Raw genomic sequence first — 21,849 nt, forward strand, 5'->3', positions numbered from 1 at the left:
AAAGATGTGGAAAAGAGCAGAGATTTGGAGCTGTTATTAAAAAAAATCATAATTGGAGGAGGGAAAACGGTGATGCAAAGAGAGAGCAAGAGGGACTTTATTTCAACTCCATAGGAGGCAGCGTCAAGGCTTAAAACCAAAAACCAGCAAGAACTTTGTGAAATCAGAGTTAACATATTGAGTGCTTAGAATCTTAGTAGGATTTTTTTCTTTTCCCTTTTTTGGTAAGGATTAGACTCCATACAGATAATTAGAACATGCACAAGTATACTTGATAGGATTAAGAAATTATAAAGAATTTAAATCCTCGTGCTTCAGCACAAAAGCCAATGAATATGACAATATTCTGAAGAATATTTTCTTACAGGAATTTGGTTTTGTGTATCTCTGCAAAAGATTTTAAAAGCTTTAGAGAGATTGGTGTGGTGTCAGTGACAGATATGGAAGAAACACTGGCCTAGACAAGTCAAGCTAGCTAATATGATAGATTCAATATTGTATTTACCTTCAGTGAAGATGTTGCTTACACAAGTACAAAATTGAACTCTGATAGGGGAACAATTGGGGGATAACAAATGTTCACAAGATGGCCCCAAAATTTTGTCCCAAAAAACCTTCACCCTTAACCTTTCAGTGCAACTGTGACAGATGGCTGCAAACCCCTGTTGTATCACACTTTGTAATAGAAGAGGGCCGATCCTGCACTGCACAAGGGATACATGGACAGTTATTTACATTAGAAGTAGTTTATAGGAATTCAGATTTCTGGACATTTGCTTTTTATAGCATCTGCACTGTTTCGCTGTCAGTAGCTAAAAACACTTTAACATGTGATTCTGCTGTGCAGGGCCTGAAATGACATGACAAGTATGCATTTCTCTTCATGCTGTATTAACCACTCCAACAGAATGCAATTGCATGCTTCATGCAAGTACTTCAGGAAGAACACAAATAAAAGAAATAAGCAAATGACCACACAAATGAAGTTAGACCTTGCTATCATTCATTTATCTGTATAAATTATCCATGTGACTCCTTGCCTTCTGTCAAATGTGCAGAGATCAGAAATGGAGTTTCCCAGCTAAATCCAATTGACCTGAAGATAACAAAAGTTTAGTCTCTCCTAATTTGTGTAAGTGGCATAAAGCATTGTGCTTATAGTGGCACTCACTGCACTCTAAACAAACACTGGCATTCTTGGTGAAGGAGAAAGCCTATCACTGCTGGTTAGGGTTTCTGAGTGATGGAAGTTTGGGATTGTGTTTGACAGATTCAGTCCCCATCTTAGCTGGCACATACCCAAGGTGTACAGGAGAGCTTTATGCTGGAGGCTTTGTATAACTTGCCCTTGAGATCTCAGACTTTTCATAGCAAAGAACTGAAGCAAGAAGTTCCCAGCTGACGCTTACCCCAACTGGTGCTTATAGAGGCCAATCAGTTGCCAAATTTTTTTGGCTTTCAGACCCTTGGGAAAAGTGACTGTCTTGTGGGGTGAAGTTGAACATGGGTTTATGAAGTCTCAGGTGAGGGCACTGGTTATTTAGCTGCAGCTGAGACCTGGGATCTCCTGCTCAGGGTGATGGTAAGTGTGAGTCAGAACCAGAGGGCTTGACCTGAGTCCTGTCTTGAGGGAAGTGGGGAGGCAGGAGTGGGAGATGGTGGTGGTGATAGGAGTGGCTGGTGTGTTGAACTTCAGCTGGTTTTCAATTTTTGTATTAAAAAATTGCATTTTTGTGTTCTTTTTTTCCCCCAAGTTATTTAGGTTGTAAAATAAAAAAATAATTTAAAAAAGGCATTACCTGGATTGAAACGTCAAGGTTAGAGTTAATAATTTAACCTTTGTTTTAAAAAAGTTTCCTGTGTTCTTCATATGAAACTTCTTGTGGTTGATCTTTTGCTTTGTAGAGCTTTATATTTAAATAACTTTAGCAAAGATCAGTGGGCAAGAACCTTTTTGCTTCAAAACACCTGCCGTTTCTGGATCACATTTGCCTTCCAGTGCATTAGCACATTGTGGGGCACAAATAGGTGTTTTAGCTGCTTGTCTCATGGGACTCTGTGTGCACCCAGGTCCCTGATTAGAAGTCTGTGTCAGCTCCTGGGCCTTGATGAAGTTCAGCTGGTTGGATTCTGAGCATCTTGTGCTGAATATTAGAAAGGGTATAGTCACAAAATGTGAAAGTTTTCTTCCAGTTGATGCAAAACAGAGATAAAAGTGTCTGGGAGCATTGGTAGAAAATACTGCCTTTCTTTTCATTATGCATTTCTATATGTTCTAAAATTAGTCTACAAATCGAACATTACTTACCTTTCTATTTTGTAGCCTTTCTGACAGTTTAGCTGAGGTATTTGGTCATTGCTCACAAAAAACTTTTTATCCAGTTTTGATGTTCCAAGACAGTGAAGTCCAGTGAGTTACCTGATGAGCTGTGGTCAGTGCAGTTAATCAGATGTATCATTAAACTGGGGAGAAAATGATAGGCACTTTTGCCATTTAGAATCCCCTCTTCCTAACATGAAGAAGTGCACAATGCAGTCTCCTGCATGCACAGAGGGCCAAGGAGATTGGGAAAGTCTTACGTGAAAAGATGTTGCCTTTTGTTACATTGCACAGAAATGTGTTTTAGACTGGAAGGGACTTGGTGTGGAAGTGAAAAAAAAAGTGTTTTTCTCTAACCACCCAAGTGCTGTGTGGTGGAGGCCTAAATGTACATAATGTACATAGCAATCACTCTCCTGCTCAGCAGGGTCCAATCCTGCAGCTCACTTTAACACCTGGCTGTGCTTTGCTGTAGCTCAGAGAACAGCGGAAGCAGTTTGTCCCTATAGTGGATGCTGGCCTTGGTCTCCAGGGTATCCAGCCCGTGTCTGGTATGTGCAGCCACCCTGCACTAGGAGAGAGCTGTGAGGAAGGAGCATGTGATACATGCCTTCATTACATCTAGATGTAATTGTGTAAAGAGTACAAGAAGGAGCCAAATTTCCCCCAAACTTTAACCCTGCTTCAGTCTGGGGCTTCATTAACACCTTCTGTTGGTACTGTGGCCAAGGATAACATATTGTGCCTTGGGTTCTACCGCTAAGGAAACCTGTTACCATAGTAAAAAAACTGCATCACTTTACTCTTGTAGAACTGAGAAATGGTTGTCAGTCTAAATATGTATGTATAAAAAATAAGAGTGATCTCCATGGAGTTTCCAAGACTAATGAATGTGCAAGGTCGTTGTCTGCCAGACAGTCTCAAGATGTAGATTTGGACTACATCAAAATATTCTTACCATGTGAAAATGAAGAGCCTCTGTGACAAAAGCCCCCCTGAGAAATCAGCTGACATGTCTATCTAGGAGGCAGTTTTCCTGGTTGTACAAAATATTTTCAGCCTGTGAGGAAATATATTCATTTGATTTCAAAGTAGTTACTTACTGAGATGACTCAGGTCCAAAATACAAGTGGTTCATAGTACTGCATGTATAATAAATGCTGTAGAAAATGCTCAAGAGCTGTGTAGAACTCACCTTAGGTGATGTTGCGAGGGGCAAGGTGTTTTCTAAATCCATGGTCTGTATTTAGACTGTTAGAGGTCCTTGAATGAAAAAATGTCTCATGACCTAATGCTCATGAAATTGGATCTTTGGGAAATGGTCGTTTGAAGTAAATTGGAAGGACTGGAGAGCTAACAGTGACCATTGAGTCTGCAGAACCAGGATATGGTGTTAGAGCTCTCGTGATGTGTCTAGAAGTTTAACCTCAGAAGGCAATGCCTCACTTTGGAGAGATTTGGGAAACTTTAAAAGCCCACAGTGTCAATTGTGCAGGTTATTATCAGTCAGACAAGAGGGTAATGTACTGCCAGGCCTGGGTATTGATTCCCTGCAGTCCTGTACCTTATAGTCAGACTGCTTTATGAAAATAATTCAGTGATTATGAGAAAAGAATAGATGGTATGAAGAATGTGACAATTTAGCTGGTGTATATAGCATGTGTTCTGGATGAGACAGTGATTTTATAAAGATGATGTGCAGTAAAAAGAGGAGAAATCAGAGTATAAGAGTCATACAATGACGAGTGAAACAAGCCCCCCTCAGCCCTGCAGGGAATACCACGGTTATTGTCAGGCTGCCCAGGCTCTCAAACTGACACTGCTGTCTATGGCATCCTGCTGTAACTTCATTTTCATCAGTCTGGAATTCGAGTGTTTCTCACAGTAAAATTCCCTAATGCTTGGGACAATGTGAGGATTGCATGAAGGCTCTAGATGCTGTGGCTTTCTAACATTTGAATTTTTTTTACTTGGCTTCTGACTTGAGTATGCAACCATAATACATATACTCAGAAAATCTGTATGATCAAATAATGAATGCTTACAGTGAGAATCTGGTGACCTATGAACAAACAAACAAAAATTCCTCATTTGCACTGGTACTTCTCATTAGAAATTCATTTTTGTAATAAGCCACTTATAATTTTTTTAACTGGTAAAAAAAATTGATGTTTGAAAGCAGGAGCCTTCTCTGACCTACTCTTTCTGCTTCTATATTTGAAGTGCCTCTTCTCCTTTCCTTAAACCAATCTCTCTGCGTGCCCAGCTTGGAATTAGGCACTAACTTCTTTGTTATGAGGTTTACTTTGCTAGTTTAAGCATTTTCCTTCCATCTGTGTTTAACTCTCTGCACGAGCACTGGTTATTGGTGTTACAAAGCCCTGTAGAAACAGATTCAGGAAGGTGTGATATTGAATTCCTTACTTGTTCCCACATGATAATGCTTTAGTAACTGTCTGTTCCTCTGACCACAGTGCAGCAGTACTTCTTTGGCCTTCTGCAGAATACATTCAAATGCAGTGGTAAGAGGACAGGGACAAAATTGTTTTGGTTTTAGTCTGCAACTAAAGAAAGCTACCTGAAGGTGTTATATAATGAGATTATATGAATGCAAACATTAAACATAACAGCCAGTTAAGCTTTCTTAATAATAAAGCCTAAGTAGCGCCTAATAAGAAGTGTAATATGATATTTCTGTATAGATCATGCCACAGGGCTTGAGTTATCCTGTATTATTTATCCACTCTGATAATTTTCTGTGATGCAGTTACTGAAATCAGGTGCAATTGAAGGAATTGTACAACAGCTGAAAGTAGAGCCTTTAAGTGAAACAGTATCTGTTAGAGGAATGTGAGGTGTTTTAAAAGCAGATCTTTTCTACATGGCTTCTTCTAGATTAGTCTGAATTAGTGTCTACCGTAGAGTGACTTTCATGTGGAGAGAAAACTTAGGTGCAAATTTTAATTAGGCCGATTTTTAAACAATTTTTAATAATAGGGTATCAAAAAAATATTCTGCATTTGTACTGGTATGAGGTAAGCCTGGTTATCCCCCGTGTAATATCTGTTTATCCCTAGACACAGAGGTTGACATAGTTTAAAAAAAAAAAGAAAATATGTCTAGTTGAAAATGGGAACAACTTTCAAGAGGTCAGGTCTCATTTAAACATCAAAACAAAAGGCCTGGTCTTGCAGTAGCTTCTGGCAAAGAAGTGTGTAAGTGTTGAGACTTTTTGAAAATCTGCACTCAGGTTCGCAGTGGGAACTATCAGGTGTTAAACACATTTGAACAAGTGGCTAATTTCATGTATTCAGATGAGAACTCCTGACAATTTGTGAGTTTTGGTGTTTTCCCCTGATTTGTCTCATGCAGAGCTGAAGGGGAGAGATAAATTCAGAGTAATACTCCAATAAGTTAAATTAGCTTTAGTAGATGTTAAAAAAGTTATGTGTAGTGTCTGAAGTTACTCAGTGGCAACTGCTAAAAGGAAAACTGGAGAATGCAGGTTGCAGTATTTTAATGCTACCCAGTTTATAGCACTGGATGGTCATGAAGGATTTGAGATCTGCAGGCAAAGTGGTTTTTCATATCACGAATACTAGTGCTGAGTGAGGACAGGAACTTTTCCTTAGTAATGAGCAAAAATAATTTTGGCATTTGTTATGTCTTTCATGAGTGAGGAAAGGAGAAAGTGTTCCTTTTAAAGTTGATTTTAGAAAATGACATAGCAGCTTTAGACTGTTGCTAGGCTTGGGATATTTGCATAATCTTTGAATGCAGTTGTAAGTATGTGATACATTGCAGAGATCTTTCAATAGATCAGCCCCTAAAGCTTGTCGATAAATATGTGCTATAAATACATACTGAGTCACAACTAGATTCATAAACACTACAAGTCTTTCAGCAGTTGGCATAAATAAATGAATGCTGTTTAGGTAAGTGGGCTCCTTCACCACGGCTGTGCTTCCCTGGCTGTGTGATGATTTCTGGTGTCTCCTCTGCCTTATGTAACATCGCTGTCCCCTTTGATGGTAGAAGTAACAGCTGTGGGAGGGCGGAAATCATCGACAGGACAAAAAGGATAAGTTTTAGGGCTGTGCATTTCTGGAGCTGCTTGCTGGAGTACAGAACTTCCTGTCTGTGCATGAGACAATGGTAGCTTTTGTGAACTTACCTTGAGCCTCATAACATTTTATTTCTGGTAACACAGCAGCCCTGATAGCTTTATGTGTGTCCCAGAGTCTTCCTTAGAGCCTGGGGATGTAAAGTGCCACTTCGGAGTGATGTTTGGGGTTATTTGACTGTTGTCTTCAAGTAGGCGTGTTACTGAGCACAATGGCAGATTGGAAAGGAGATCATGCGTCAGTGTTTTGGTTTGCTTAAAATGTCTGCATGAGTGGGAGTGTGCAGCGAGTGGCACGTGCTCCTAATGTGCTGGGGAAACAACAGGAATCTTTTGTAGGTAGTGCAGAAGCAAGGTTGAGAAGCTTAGGCTGATGCTCATCCCTCCTGCTTTCAGCTTAAAGGCATGGTGCAGAGGGAGGAATTTCAGCCTCCCCCCAAATGAAAGTTTCTCTTGGCCCTATTTGTGCATAGATACCTTTAGATAGGCAAGCAGGGCTAATGTGTTCCTTGGTTGTCAATACTGCTCCCAATCCAAAAATGTTCCTCAGTACCAAAGAATGGGAGGTTTTATCAGTTTATCTGGAATTGCCGTGTTTGGCTGCTTTTCGAAGATGGCAGAAGAGTGCTCTCCTTTTGTGTGTGCCCAAACTGAGCCTGAAACACACTGACATTAAAACAGTACTCAGCCTGTACAAGTAAAATGGTCCCAAAGGAGGTGACAAAGTCAGGCATCCCTGCAGAATTTAACAAGGGTGAAAAAAATACTTCTATGTCATTGATTTGTCATGAAAGGCAGGTGAAAAAAGCAGAGGGTGAGAAAGTGCAGCTCATTCTGTGTTGAAGGGCAAAAGAAAACATAACTTTTGAAGAACTTGCAAAGAACAGAGATCAAATATGCAGTGTTCAGAAAAGCAGTTATGTCCTGTGAATAATTGAGATGGTTTGCAGCTAATTCTACCTCAGAACTAGTGCTGAAGGGGAAAAAAGAAAAAAAAACTCAAAGCTGATTCAGTTCCACCTAGTGCCTTAAAATAGTATTGATGCCATTGTGATTAATGGGTAGTTCTGTAGAACCCATACACTATTCAAAATTACCAGAAACGCTTATTCACATTTTTAAACATCATGCCAAACTAAAATTCTGAGAGAAAATCTTCACAATTGGAGTTACATTTTGTTGAGAAAACAGAAGTACAGTTATTCTGCAGAATTTATGTACCATCAAAGTTCTATTTAGTTGCTTTAAGGATCTTTTTATTATTAATTGAGAAAGACTAGAAAAGGTTTGAATTTTGGGATGTTGCACATCTTTAACTACTCATAATGCTAAATTGTTTTTTGTAAATTTTTAAAGAATTTTAAAATATTTTTAATAGCTACATAATGCAGTCTTTCCTGGTGTGCTCTTCCAGATCTACCCAACTGCAAAACCAATAGCAAAAATCAACCGTAAAGCAGTTCTAAAGCTGTTTGTGCTCTCAGGGACTCTTACCTTCTTAGGAGGAGCTAGAGAGCACTATCAGAGCTGTCTTTTGGAAAAACAAGGCCAACTCTTACCTGTCACTAGTGCTCTCAATTGATGCACTTTCATCAGTGGAATGTGCTTTTTGCTGGTTTCATGGCAGTAGCTTTTCCACACAAAATGTAGCATGTGCATTGAAGATTAACCCAAAAACCTTACTTGGAAAACAACTGGTGCATTTGTTGACCACTTGATGGCATCACTCAGTTGTGCAGAAACTAAACTGCATTGTCAGTAGAGCAGTGTTACTTGTGCTTGGTGTTTTATTTTGACCATCAAAGAGCGAAGGGAGTTATTAATACACTCCCATAAATTAAATGAAAGCCACAACTCTAGTTTTGATCACTGTTTTTATTCTCTGTTGTATGTTACTTACCATTTTGGAATAATTTCTTTGTTTGCCTAAATGCAAACACAAGAGTGGTCTAGACTGCTCCTCTTTCTGCTCCTGGTTAATTTTTCAAGGATGGCAGTTAATGGTTTAGTGGGTTAGTACTGACACAAAGAATGCTGTCATGCACTGAAGTGGCTTTTTGGTTTGTCTTTCCAGGGATATTGCTTTAAGTCTCCAATTGTTGCAGTCAATGTGCATGCTAGGGAAAGGATTTATGCAGTTTTGGTGTTCATTATAGGTCCTATAAAGTGAAAGCATTTTGCAGCCTTCGTACCAAAAGTTGTCTGTGTGTGTGCCAGCCAGCAATGACAGTGAACTGAAAATGCTGAACCAAGGGGGTGATGGAGCAAACAAGGCACAGTGGCAATTATGTAGATGTAAAGGACACTTCTGGAAATGTTAGGGGAGCTCTCAGAGTTTATACATGCTGAGAATTGGCCCACAAGACATCAGGTCGTAAAACATAGAGTTGAAAGGAAGTGGAAGAGCTAAAAACGGCTTCTCCTGAGCAGTCGATGTCATTGAGCAGTGACGAGGCCCCTGTTAGTGCCCTGAGCAGTGGCCAGAGGGATGGAGCCAGCTGCTCACCCCAGCAGCTTATTCCCTTATTCCTCCTCCTTGAATAATGGGAAAACAATAAAAACACTGCCCAAAAATTGGGGGATGACCTTTAGAAGCGATTTTTCCCAGTGTTTTTGGTAAACATGTCAAAATCTCATGCTTTCCTTGCTTTTGAGGTGTTTTTTAGATGCTGCTTTGCCAGAGATATTCTGACATAGTGATTATGTGAACTCTTATGTACACACACTAATGTATGAATGGGCTGGCACACCTCTGTCCTGCCCTTTCTCAGATACAGAAGAAGAGGAGGGAGGGAATATTTATTGTTTTCAAATATTTTATCCAAAAAATGTACACATCTAAGTTGAGGTACTTTGGGGTTTTGGTTGGCTTGATTTTTTTTTTTTTTTTTTTTTTTTTTTTTTTTTTTTTTTTTAAATCAAACCACAGAGGAGAAATTGTGAATTTTCTTTCTTGTTCTAAGATGCACTTTGTTTTGATAATGGAGTAGGAAATATCCATCTTCACTACATATAAGGTGGTACAGCAATAAAAGTGCTACATAAAAGATTTTTGCTGTCTACCTTTGTTATCTTTTCTCTGTATTATCAGTCTTTATGTGACAACTAACTATAGCTTCATGTAGATTTCATAGTAAAAATAATAAATTCTTTATTTGTAGAAACATAGTGTTATAGTATAGAACATAAAAGTAAGTAAAAGCCTACAGAAATGAAACAAAGAAAAATATATTTATTGCTGAGTATCCAAAGGAAGAACAACTGCATAGCATGTCATTAAGTGCAAATGATGCAAATTTATTATGAATTGCCTTTCTCAGTTAAAGAAAGAAGCTGAAGATTGAGAAACATCATAAAATGTGAAGCAAGAAATAAATGGCTCTTCAGGAAACCCCATTTAGGGGTTCAGTGAGTGCTTAGATAACTAATTTTAACGTTGTTCTTAATAAACCAATAATAGGAGTCTTTATATAGATCAATATTTTTAATAGAAGCATTCCCAGTGATATAAATGAGATTATTCTATAATTTTTTTCTGCCTGATCAGCTGGTTTTGCACAAAAGCATAAAATTTTAAAGGCCTTTTGAGGCCTAAAGAGGAGTAAAACATAGATAGCTAATAGTCTTATGCCATTTTTCTGTATGGCTGAATTAGCTGTGGGCTTGTGCTTCGACTTCATGGAAGTTTCTCATGTACTGCAGCAGAAACATTCAGGTTTAGCTTAGATATGTGTGAAAACACTTATGTGGTTTGTGTTATTTTGGCTTTACCTGAAAGAATTGTATCGTCATCCTCTTGAGTTTGAAATATTGCTTGGTGGATGCAGTCTTTCTCCTTGCATCATTGTCTTTTCTATCTCATTTCAGTGCTCCAACAAACCTCCCAGAAGGACTTTTTCCATTTAATTTGAGAACACCTCTGTGGGTGTGTTTCCCACAGGCCTTACATCTTGATTCAAGACACAATTTTCTGAACTGCTATATTTTTATCTCCTAACTCTTGGTTGTTCTAGTGTTTCACCCCAAAATTTTACATGTATCTCTGTTTATATGTATGAATAGGCTAATGAACCAAACTGCTTATTAAATTTAGTACCCACAAATAATAGTTCATTTGTATATAGCACACGACATTCTGCATCTGCTTGCTAGTTTAGTTGGTAGATCTAACTATGCACTCTCAGCAAATGATATTGCAGGCCTTGATAATCTCATGGAATATTAGGATTTAGGTTCCCAAAAATAGGGTTTTTTCCCCAGAATCTGCTGTGTTCTCTGGATTTCTGTTTTAGTGATAATTTTTTTCCCCTACTGGTTTTCAAAGATAAATAATGTGAAAAATTAGTTTTGTGCCAGATTGAGACAGTAGTACCGAGGCAAGCATGAAGTCCCTTGTCTCAGCAGGAAGGTGGCTTTCAAACCTAATCACAGACACTTAAGTGCCAACTTAGTTAATCACTTCATTGCAGAGTAATACAGCATGTCTGAAGTTATCTTCCTTCCTTTGAAAATCTTTCCAAGCAGGAAGGCAGCAGCCTCTCAATTTTCAGATGGTGAATATTTTTGAAATGCAAGTCATTTGTGATTTGGATAATTGTCTATTTGCAGTGCAGTAAAGAGTTCCTAAGGATTAGTCAAACTGAAAAAGAAGAAAAAAAGTTCAACTAAAAACTTGAAGAGGATTTATTAAATATGCGAGGGTGTCCAGAGTGGGTAGGATGGTGATGCCCAGAAGTGAGAGACAGAAAGACACTGAAGTTTGAAGAGGCAGTGTGAATGCCAGTAGGAGGATGTATTGTTAGAGCTGAAATTACACTGGCAGCTGCTCTATTGATAATGGAGAAAACAAAGGAGCAAGTTTCTACCCTTTTCTGATAACAGGAAATCACTGAAAGGGAGACTGAGAGATGGTCACGTTGTCACATTGCCAGGAGCAAGATAGCAGTTTCTCTTGGAGTATTTTAATTCCCAGTGGTTTGGAGAGAGAGGGATTTAATTACAGAGATCTGAGATAAAGCTCTTAATGCAAATATCCCCATGAAGAATGTGCCAAATCAGGACTTTCCTATCTGCACCTGTCTTCAGAAATAGGAAGTACAGGAAGCAGTGGTAGAAATGCAAGACCTGAAGCATGATTGCAGCAAAGTAGAAATCTTGCATTGTCTTGTGTACCATGAAGAGTCCCACTGATGAAAAAGCTTGTATGGATAAGACTCAGTCTGCAAATTAATAGCTTCTTTTCCAGGCTTAACTTTGGTCTTAATGGAATGTGTCTGGAGTTAGAGATGTGGGTCACAGAATGAGAGAGTTTTGTATGTATTGCTATGAAGTGAGAGTCAAATTAGAGGCAATAGATGGAGAAGAAAGCAGTGTCTTGTGAAACACTGTGACAGAAATAACAGTTCAAGATGTAGAATGTCAAGCAGATGTGTAAAGGGGAGTTTCTGAAAACAGACTTCAAAAGAATAGGTTAGGGGAGATACTTCACCGAAACATTGTGAACTGGGTTAATCAATAATTTAGGAAACTTCAGTGAAATCCAAGAATAAGCTTGAGAGGTGGTCTGTTCATGGAGGCCAACACTGAACAAGCACCGTGACGTGATTTAATTGGCTCAAATAGATTAATGAAGATTTATTCTTTAGGTATGATGATGTTGTTCATGTTTTCATCATGCTAGACTGCACACTTCTTACTGTATGATTTGTACGATGTTGGTATCTTTTTAAAACAAAGTTTGGTGATGAAATAATTCAGTACAGTAAACTACTAACTGTTGCTGTTCAAGTAGCAGTCAAATCTGGGGCAGGATTACCAGAACATTTGTGTCTTTTCATCTGGGGAACAAATACTTTAAAAGGATTATTTCTTGAAGCCTATTTAAATAAATACATCTGCAAGATAAATAAATATGGTAGCATTTTAGTTACAACAATATTAAATATATATAACCATAACGATAGTAGTTGAAGATCACTGAAGTTCTCAAGGTGTTTTGATTCCCCTTTCCCTTACGTTAGTAGTCTGATGTGGACCAAAGCATTTCAAATCAAATGTATCCAGCTCCAAGAAAATCAAGATCAGGGTTCTGAAATTTCTATGCAAAGATCGCATGCTCTTTTGAATGTTTATGAAACTGCAACTGATAGACAGAATTAGTGGTTTACTCAGTTACAGAGTCAGTGATATTTGACTGTTGCTGCAAATCCGTAGCGTGACGTTAAACAGAAAATTATACATTTTTCTAAGGTTAGTTTTCTGTGCAAGAAATTGTAGGAATGTGGGGGGAATCCTAAAAAAAAAAAAGTGGTCCACCAGAGTTTTCTCTTGAGATTGTGTAAGCCTTGAATGTTCCCTTGATAAGGAATTTTGAGATGCCTTAAGAGCTAATGAGTTTTTTAATGGAGTCTGTTATGTTGTTGTTCCCCATTGTGTTACTCATGTAAAAAGTAATACTTTCCTCCTTTATGTGCTCAAAGCTTATTCTCACCCTTCAGTGCAATAATTGTGGAGAGGTTGAACTACTTGGAATCCATTGTATTTTTGTATAATGAAAGTCTTCTATTAGAAATGACATGTTCTGTTTCGCGTTCTGTAATCTGACTAAAGAAAGCAATTCCGAAAACATGAAACCTTTTTTTTCCTTAGTCATCCCAGTTTTTATTGCCTGCTATCTCAAAACAGAGAGGCAAGAGGAGAAAACACTTACTAAGTAGCATATGCTTTCAGGCAGAACATAATCAATCGACAAAAATATCAGAATGTGGAAGCATATTGACTAATTCTTCAATCTAACCCATGGACACAAACGATGAAACACTGGGAAAATGCCTCAACTGAAATGGTCTTTGCTGAGATATTTCTGCTGTGTTTGGTGGGCTGTGCTGGGAGATAAGGGGGCCCATTTGCCATGATCTGTCGCCTCTCTGGTCTTTCTACTGCTAATAAGCAGCAGCTTTTGATTAGTGTCAACCACTGAATGAAGGTTTTTCTTGTTACACAACTGGCGATCAGCTCTGTATTGCACAAGTAAGTGGCTCTCCAAATGCAGCCTCCCATCAGAAAGGGCTTTGTTTTTCGTCTCCTTCTGTCTGCTTTGCAAGTAAATTATTCCTGCTACAGCCCCGTGTGGCTTGCTGCTCTCACCCTTGGTGACAGCAAAGCTTGCTGGCTGGTGATCTCTGCAGGGGTTTATGGCTCAGCTCTGCTGTTCTCTCCCTCTGTTCTCACTTCTCTGTTCCCTCCCCTGCTGTGACTAAATAAATTACCTGTATGACATGTTCAGTTTTCCCTGGCAAGAAGCCTGGGAAATCAAATCTGTTCCCAAACCTGGGTCTCCCATTTGGCAAATATAATGCCTTCCTGCTGTTAAATCAGGTCAGCTCTCAGGAAAAACAAAGAACAATTTCACATAACTATAATCAACACAGAGTAAATTTAGATAATGCAGCTGACATATGTTTATTGTAAAGACTATCAAGGAAATAATTTTAAAAGCTCTTCAGCTTTGTTGCATCAGGATACATGTTGAACATTCTGTGCATAGAGAAGATCAAACATTTTCTTTCTGTTATCCCATATCAAAGTGAAATATATCTATTTTCTGTCTGGTCTAAGAAGATTTTTGGTGGAGCCGTTGTGTGAGAAACAGTTATGTATTTAACTATGGAGGCTTTATGTAATTAATATTAATTGATACTTAACTGTTAATTACTATTAATTATTTGTAACCTACTTCCTTTGACTTTCTGGCCTCTGAAAGTGGAGATATACTTGAAAGTGTTTAGAGGAGGAGAAATGCTTTCAATAGATTGTGTTCTCTTTTCTGCCTTTGGCCGGAGCATTTCCCCTGCAGCTGAGGCAGCAGGGCAGTGGCAGTGTGGCTGCAGGTCACCTGCTGCCACCAGCCCTGACACGGCGCTGGCAGTCCCGCAGCCCGTGCACCCTCCCTGCGGGGGGAAGCACCAGCACGGGCAGCCTCCCCTCTCCAGCTGCAAGCTGAATGTCCTGCTCAGCTCCCTGCGTGTCCCAGGGGGCTCTGAATTGCACCCCAGAGGCTCTTCTGTTTCTGCACTATTAATGAGCTCGTGCAGACTGCACAGGGCTGTGGAGCATCTCCAGTCCCCTGCTGTCTGGCTTTGCTATGCTGGGCCTCTGTGCTGGGGGAGCAGAGCCATGGGTTTCCTGTGGGCAGGCTGTGCTTGGGCAGGTACTGGTTGGGGTCTGAAACAGCTGCCGAAGCCCTGAACTTGCCCCCAGCCCTCTTCAAAGGCAGAGCAGGCAATTCTAAGTGCCCCTGGGGGACCCTCAGGAATGGTGCCATCCTAACCTACGAGGGTCTCCTGTGCTGAGCTCCCAGGGCCGACTTTGCTTCCCCTTACTCATGAGGGTTAGTAAAACCTTGCATCACTGGCTGCCTTATAGTCTTACATAGTCTTCTCACCACTACTGACTGAATAGCTGCTGAGAGCCCTGGCTGGAAACATTTTCTAACTCCAGCTGAATATGAGGTTGTCTTATCTGGAGAAGTCCTGGGAGGAACACACCATGTGGGATGTCCTGAGCAGCAGAGTGGGCTGCCCAGGCCTCTCCACACTCTGTGTTTTGAACTCAGCATGAGAATAATGCTTCATTCTCAAAACAGATGGGGTCAAACGTATATGCTGTGTTTTTAAATGGTACGTGCTTTTCCAGATCTTTTTAAGGACAGCTATGGTGTTGCTAATAATTGTTTAGTTATTCATGAGCTGTCTTGGTTCTAAAGAATGCCTTTGTTGTTTCTGCATTGCTCTGAGACACCCAGTGAATGTTTTCTTATCAATTTAAAAAGTCCTTCAAAACTCTGCTGTATGAGGCGAATCCGTGGGATGGAAGTTGCTTTTTATTGTCCGAGATCTTCATCCAAAGTACCCAACAAGGACTAAGGGGTTAAAGCAGTGAAGTGAGTTCTAAAAAATGGGAATTCAGTTCCTGTGTGCACCAGGAATGACCTGAAGCAAGGGCCATAATCTCCATCCACATCAGCTGCCGTCTCAGGGACTGACAGTAGCTACGTTATCTGTCCTCAACTTTGGCATATCAGGAAAGATTGCAGATATTGTCTCCTACTGTAAAGGTACAGGACCTACCTCTGAAAGGCTTCAGCTGATAGTGTAATACAAATCATTTCAGCCCTGTGTTGATGGCAAGGGCAAAACCTGCCTCGTTCCCTCCTTAGCATCTAGGTTGGCCAAAGGAATTGCTGAGCTCGTTCAAACCCTGCTTTACATCTTGTCTTCCCCAGCCTGCGACCTGATGACCCTGGGGATCTTAGCCTTGGTGACGTCCACGGGCTGCGCGTCGGCCAACGCGCTGCAGTCGCTGACGGACGCCATGCACATCCCGCACCTGTTCGTGCAGCGCAGCACGGGCGGCTCCCCACGCACGGCCTGCCAGCTCAACCCCAGCCTGGAGGACGAGGAGTACACGCTGGCCGCGCGCCCGCCCGTGCGCCTCAACGACGTCATGCTCAAGCTGGTCACCGAGCTGCGCTGGCAGAAGTTCATTGTCTTCTACGACAGCGATTACGGTAAGCAAAGGACAGCGTTTCAGACTCTGTTCCGTTCATTTCTTCTCAACCGGGAGGTGGGGAGGGAAATAGAAAGGGAAGGGTGGAATATGGCTTGCTGGGTTTTGCACTCGCAAAGGAGAAAGTGTTTCAAGTGGATGCGGGTCTTTGGCTTGAAGGAAAGGTTGCTGTGAAGATTCGTTCTCAGACAAGGTGCAAAGTTGCTTAGCAACACCTACCGAGACAGAGAAAGTTTGAATCGTCTCACACTTTCTCAGTAAAATATTAATCAAGTGTTGACATTGATCGACAGGGGTCACACAGGTGTGTAAGGAAGTTCAACATGGTCTCTACCTGTTCCAGAAAATTCTTTCTATCAAAGCCGAGTACTGTTCTCATTAAAAATTAATTTTCACAATAACTATTACTTTTTTCGCATGCTTCCTCACACTGTTCTGTATCTGGACTAAATTTCACAGTGATCTACTTCCCGGCATTAAACCAAAAGGTAGACCCAGCATTTTTACTAAATCTCACGCATTTCCTTCAGCAAAATTCTTACTTTGGGCTGAAACTTGAGGGAAAGGAGTCTCTGCCCAAGCAAATTTGGTAACTGATGATAGGTGTAAATAATAATAAAACCCCAAATCTCTCACTGTGCTAGGCTCTCAGAGGGAAAGGGCACTGTGTATATTTATTTTATATCCCCCTCCCCCCCACCCCTGCTCAGCAGATATGAACACTGTTCCATGTGTTTAACTTGTGGTACGTTCAGCACTCTTGTCTTAGGATATAGGATCTGTAATAGGGAAAATAAATTTTCTGTGGTATGTTTTAAAACCCTGCTAACACTTTTGCTTTAAAATGTGATGCATAATCTTTTGATGTGGTGATTTACCATGAACAGAATATAAAAATAGTAAACTTAAGGTTAAATCACAGTAGGAAAAATAATCTTATGTGTGTCTATGCATATAGTTTAGATTTTATACAGTCTTCCACCATTGCAAAAAAAATCTTTATTTGCATTCTCCCCATATACTATCAGATTTTCAGTGGCAAGTCAGAGAGAAACAGCATCTTTGTTTTTGAAGTTTGGTTAGTCCTGGTTTAAAAATCCCCAAAATCCAACAAAGGAAAAAACAACAATCCTGAGTTTAAAAGAGTTCTGAAAGTTTTGGGTGCAGATTTCTGTTCTCAATTGCTAGATAGTTACTTGCTGTTTCTTTAACAGGACCATTGAAGATGATGAGGATGGTTTTAAGTAAGAAATCAACTGAGACTCTAACCTCCTTTTAATGACATAGAATTGTTTTAAGCATGAGAAGACTTCTATGATGCTTGTAGAGCTAATCTGTAGACTCAAAAATCTAGTAACCCAGCAAATAAACTGCCCTGTAATTACTGTCCTAGCTAATGCTTGAACAGTGAATGCTTTGAAAGCAGAAGTCACACGGTATGTGGTAGGTTTTCTTTTGGTGGCCTTGTGGTAGCGATGAGATAGTTGCTCTTTAGCAGGGGATTAGGTTTAAAGAGTCAAAATTATTCTAACAGTTATTTCAAGAATGAAAGAGAAAAAAATAATCTTATTAGGCTGTCTTAGAAACACCCCAGATGCTCTGTGTGTAAACTGCTATTGCCTATTTTCCCTGCTAGCCATCCTGCTTACTGAACTATGGTATCCCTTATTCCAGTGATGCATCTGTGTTTCTTTGCCTTCTTTTTTCTTTTTTTTTTTTTGCAAAGGCTTAACATCTCAGCAGCAAATTCTGAAACCCTTAATTCACATACCTCTAAATTCAGTTATGATCAGATTTATCTCTTCCATTTAGCACAGGCTGTATCAGTAAGATGGTAAGGTTATGGAAAATTGCCACAGGCAATTCTGCTTCTTCCAGTGGAGAGTGTGCTATGTGCTGCAGCTGCCCCTGTGGTGTTTGGTCTCCTTTCCTCATGGATGCGCCATCCATCTTAGGCTAATTCCACTAGAATAACTTTTTTCATAAGAATTGAGTGGGAGGGGATTCCATAAAGAAGCCAACTGAACCTTGCCAGCTCTGGGCAGGGATCAGTGAGTAGAGGATAAATAACCCAGTTCCCAGGATATTGCATGCTGAGCTCCAAAACAGATGCCTGGCTCCCAGGGCATGGCTCTTTCCTCATCATGGAGCTCCCACAGAGCCCTGCTCCTGCTTCTCCAGCTGCACCTCCCTGCTAAATGGGCAGGAGTTCCCTGATGAGGGAGGTGATGTGTTTGTGATTACAGAGAGTTTCCAGCACTGGGCTTTTGTGGTTTTCTGTAATAAGTGGTACTTCTCTACGTGACCTCTGAAAGTTGTACCATTTCTTTGAGTAGTGTTTTAATTTATTCATTTTTTGATCTCTAAAAGCCTTTGGTGTCCTCATTGTGGAAACTGTCAGATTTTCTGAAGACAAAATAGCATTGCCCAATTTAAAGATGTCCCATGTTTATAGCAAGGCTGTGTTAGATTGAAGCTGGAAATTATTTATTAAAGTTATTACTTGTCCCTTCTCTGACATACATTTTGAATTATAATTTCAGCACTGGACTTGGCTGTTAGAAACACAGAATAGTTTCTGAACAGCCTAACAAGCCCGTAATATTCTTGTGGTTGCAATAAAATATGCCTTGTTTTACACTGAAATGACAGATAAAAATGTATGCACAACTTCAGTGAAAGGATATGGTCCTTTACAATAAAATGTGTTAAAGTCTACAACAAGAAATTGAGAGATTCTACTGAAGAGATGTGGAAGTTTTAGTCAAAAGTTGGCTAAGTGGAAGTTGTAGAAGCAGGATGCAAACTGTGGCATTCCACCCAAATGTGAAACCAGCTCTTAGATTTTGTCACTCATGGTGAATGGATAGGCTTGGTTCTGGACTAGTGACCTTTTAAAGACCTCAGACTTGAGAGTTGCAGCACTCAAACTCTCCTCAATGATTCTCTGTTCTCCTACTGAGCTGTACCAACAGGAGAAAGGTTGGTTGATAATTATCCATTCAGTTCTCCTGTACTTACATAAGAAAAGATAGGAGTTCATACAGATACTGCATCTTCATGATTTAACCCTTGTTTTCCCACTTCTCTCATTTGTGGTTTGTGTGTAATTTCAGAAGGTGCACAGAAACTTGCTCCCCGTTGACCACACTGGGAGGTTTCTGTTGCTGACATTGACATTCATTTTTTGGGGAAAAAAATCAAGCTGACCCTAAGTTTGTCCATGGCTCTCAAATGGTGTTCTGTGGAACCAGGTCTACACAGCTGTAAAAGAACTTGCAACAGAATTCAGATCTGTTGGTGTCATCCTAAAAAGCTTCAACTCTGCTGATGTGTTTTGAATTGCGTTTTCATCTACAAGAGCATCTTTTGTGTCTCTACTTATATTGCAACAATGTGTACAGGCCTGTTGGGAAGTTTAATGTTTTATTTTGCTGACCTTCTGGATGTAGAAGCATCAGTAATCAAATTTTCTGACAGAAAAATTGGTAGTGGGGCAAGTTTCATAAAGAATCTTACCAAGCTGTAAAATGACTATAAGTTAAAAGCAGTGGGTGCCACCCACCAGAAGATGAGGTTGGGAAATAAACAGTTGAAACTGTGCTTCTAGGGTGAGCAAATAAACAGATGCGTGGTTAGAGGATGGATTTGAGAAGGGTTTTGGAGGCTGGATGTGAAAATGAAAACAATTAGGAATATTAAGTCATATTTCTGAAGAGAAATGTGAGTAATAGCTATGTTTTCACTAGATCACCTTAGTACTGAAAAACACTTTTTATCTCTGTAGTTAGATTAGGTCTCTCTGCCTTCCTTCATACATGTCTGCATATCCATATTACAAAATGTAAGATAAAAAAGGGGTGGTTTTAGTCCACCTTGTCAATGAAAATAGTATTACACCTGTGAAAAGTAGCTGCAATATTTTATTCTTAGGTTTTGGTGTCAATAAGTGAGTGTTGTCTGCTGAAGAAAAGTGTTGCATAACAGTTTTACAGAAGAAGCTTTTGAAGAACATTTGACTTTCCAAACCTGTATGTAGAGAGCATGATTCCTATAGGGGAAAAACCCCAAAGCCACAATTTATTGCTTTCCAAATTATTTTGATTTTTTTTTCTTTTAAGATTAGAGGTCTGTTCTTTTTCATTGATGCTGCATTAACTTTGAATGTTACTTGATCAATCTTGCTACATGGAAAGAACTTAATTTTCGATATGACTGGTTTTGTGGGAAGTTGTGCTTCCCACAGCAGTTATGTGGCAGTTTTATTTCTGAGTCCTGCCTGCCAAGGGCCTCAGCCCCGATTGTAAATTACAGGAATTGTGCTATTAATAATTTTACAACAAGGTATTGATCCTGGAATGTTCTGTCTTTTGTCAAGATCCCTTTGTGCAGGCTTCTACTTGTGCAGTTATTTAATTTGCAGAGGAATATTGTAATGAAAATTGGGAAATGCATGCATTTCCGTGGTCCCCATGGAACACTGCAAATCACTTGTGATGTGAAGCACTGGCTGTCACAATAAAAAAAAAGCAATGCAGAGCACATCAGCCACTTTCACCTCACCTACTTCAAGTTTTGTTTTATCCGGGTCTGTTTGTAACATAAGTTATCTTCTGCTTTCTGTGTCATGATTTCAGCTGTCAGACAATGACTTCTGCATCGCTGGGGCTGCCATATTTCCAGTGAGCACACCTTGCTTAATGTAAATAGAGGTAATCTGGCACCTGAGGTGTTGAGCCAACTGCACATGTATTGGTAGGTATTACCACAGTCCTAGGCCCTAGGGTATATCACCGTGTCCCACAGCTGTAGGGAGGAGGAGGAGAGAAGATCCAGCAGGCAGGAATTGTGCAGCAAGATTGGTTTATTTAATTATTTTACAAGCTTTTTTATAGACTTTTTTCTTCACAGTGTAATTGGACAAGGATCAGCCACCCGTTGGGGGTGATTGGCTAAAATCCTAAAACATCCATTGTCAAAATATTTTTTCTACTGTACCATAAACAAGACTTTTCAAGGCTGCAGGTGGTTTGGTTGTTTACATAACTCTGCTACCCCTTCTGTGAGAGAGAAAAATCTCTCATGGACTTAGAAAATAGCAAGAAAATCCTTGCTAGCAGCATTTTTGTATCTACAGGTAGGTGCCCATTCAGCACACCTGACATGACCAGGAAGTGTCTGACTTTTTCTGTGTGTGCTGTGTGATAATGTGTTATTAAAAATACCTGGGTTTTTTTCCAATTGGTTGGTGCATCCCAGCTGGAACTGTTGCAGAGAAGCTTAAATGAGATTGCTGTTTGAATAGTAAGATATATAGATTTTAAGCAGCCAGCTGCAGAGAAATATAACTTCTTTAGGGTCATCAATCTGCAACAGCAATCACTTAGGGAGGGAATCCTTGGGCATCTCTGCGTTGGTGCTGTTGTATGAGATGATAAAGGGGAGGAATAGACTTGGGCTAAGCACCTTTTCACCCAACAAGGAACACAATCTTCAGAGTATTTATTCTGCACGGTTTCTGCACTACCTACCTGTTCAGGCATAACTGCATACCGGATGTCTAGTTTCCAGACTAATATAAAACCTACCTGGAAAAAACGGAGCCTTTCCTGTAAAAAGATTGTGTCTTTTAATGTATGATCATCATTGCAGCTGCAGAGAATGCCAGGAAAGAAAGAATTCAGCCAAGTTCTCAAAGTCTAACAGGGAGTTTGTGATACCACGGGATAGAGAAAAAAAATTGACCTTTTGACTTTTACATTGAATTTGATCTGGAAGCTATTGGAGAAATGGCACTGTGTGTTTCCATACTTATCCTTGAATCACTTTTCTGACTGTA

General features: G+C 39.9%; 1 protein-coding gene across 7 annotated transcripts in view; it reads left to right on the forward strand.

Annotated features, from left to right (window-relative positions):
• Window positions 1–21,849, forward strand: part of GRID1 (glutamate ionotropic receptor delta type subunit 1) — a 496,676-nt gene that overhangs the window by 180,328 nt on the left and 294,499 nt on the right. For all 7 annotated transcript variants that reach the window (XM_042033280.1, XM_042033281.1, XM_042033282.1 and 4 more), the window contains exon 3: window positions 15,727–16,011. In XM_042033280.1, the coding sequence (XP_041889214.1) occupies window positions 15,727–16,011 (285 nt within the window). The remainder of the gene's footprint in view (window positions 1–15,726; window positions 16,012–21,849) is intronic.

This window comes from Corvus kubaryi, unplaced genomic scaffold, assembly GCF_017639235.1.
Source record: "Corvus kubaryi isolate FWS band 111438036 unplaced genomic scaffold, C.kubaryi_AGA036_p1.0 37357, whole genome shotgun sequence".
Lineage (NCBI taxonomy): Eukaryota > Metazoa > Chordata > Aves > Passeriformes > Corvidae > Corvus > Corvus kubaryi.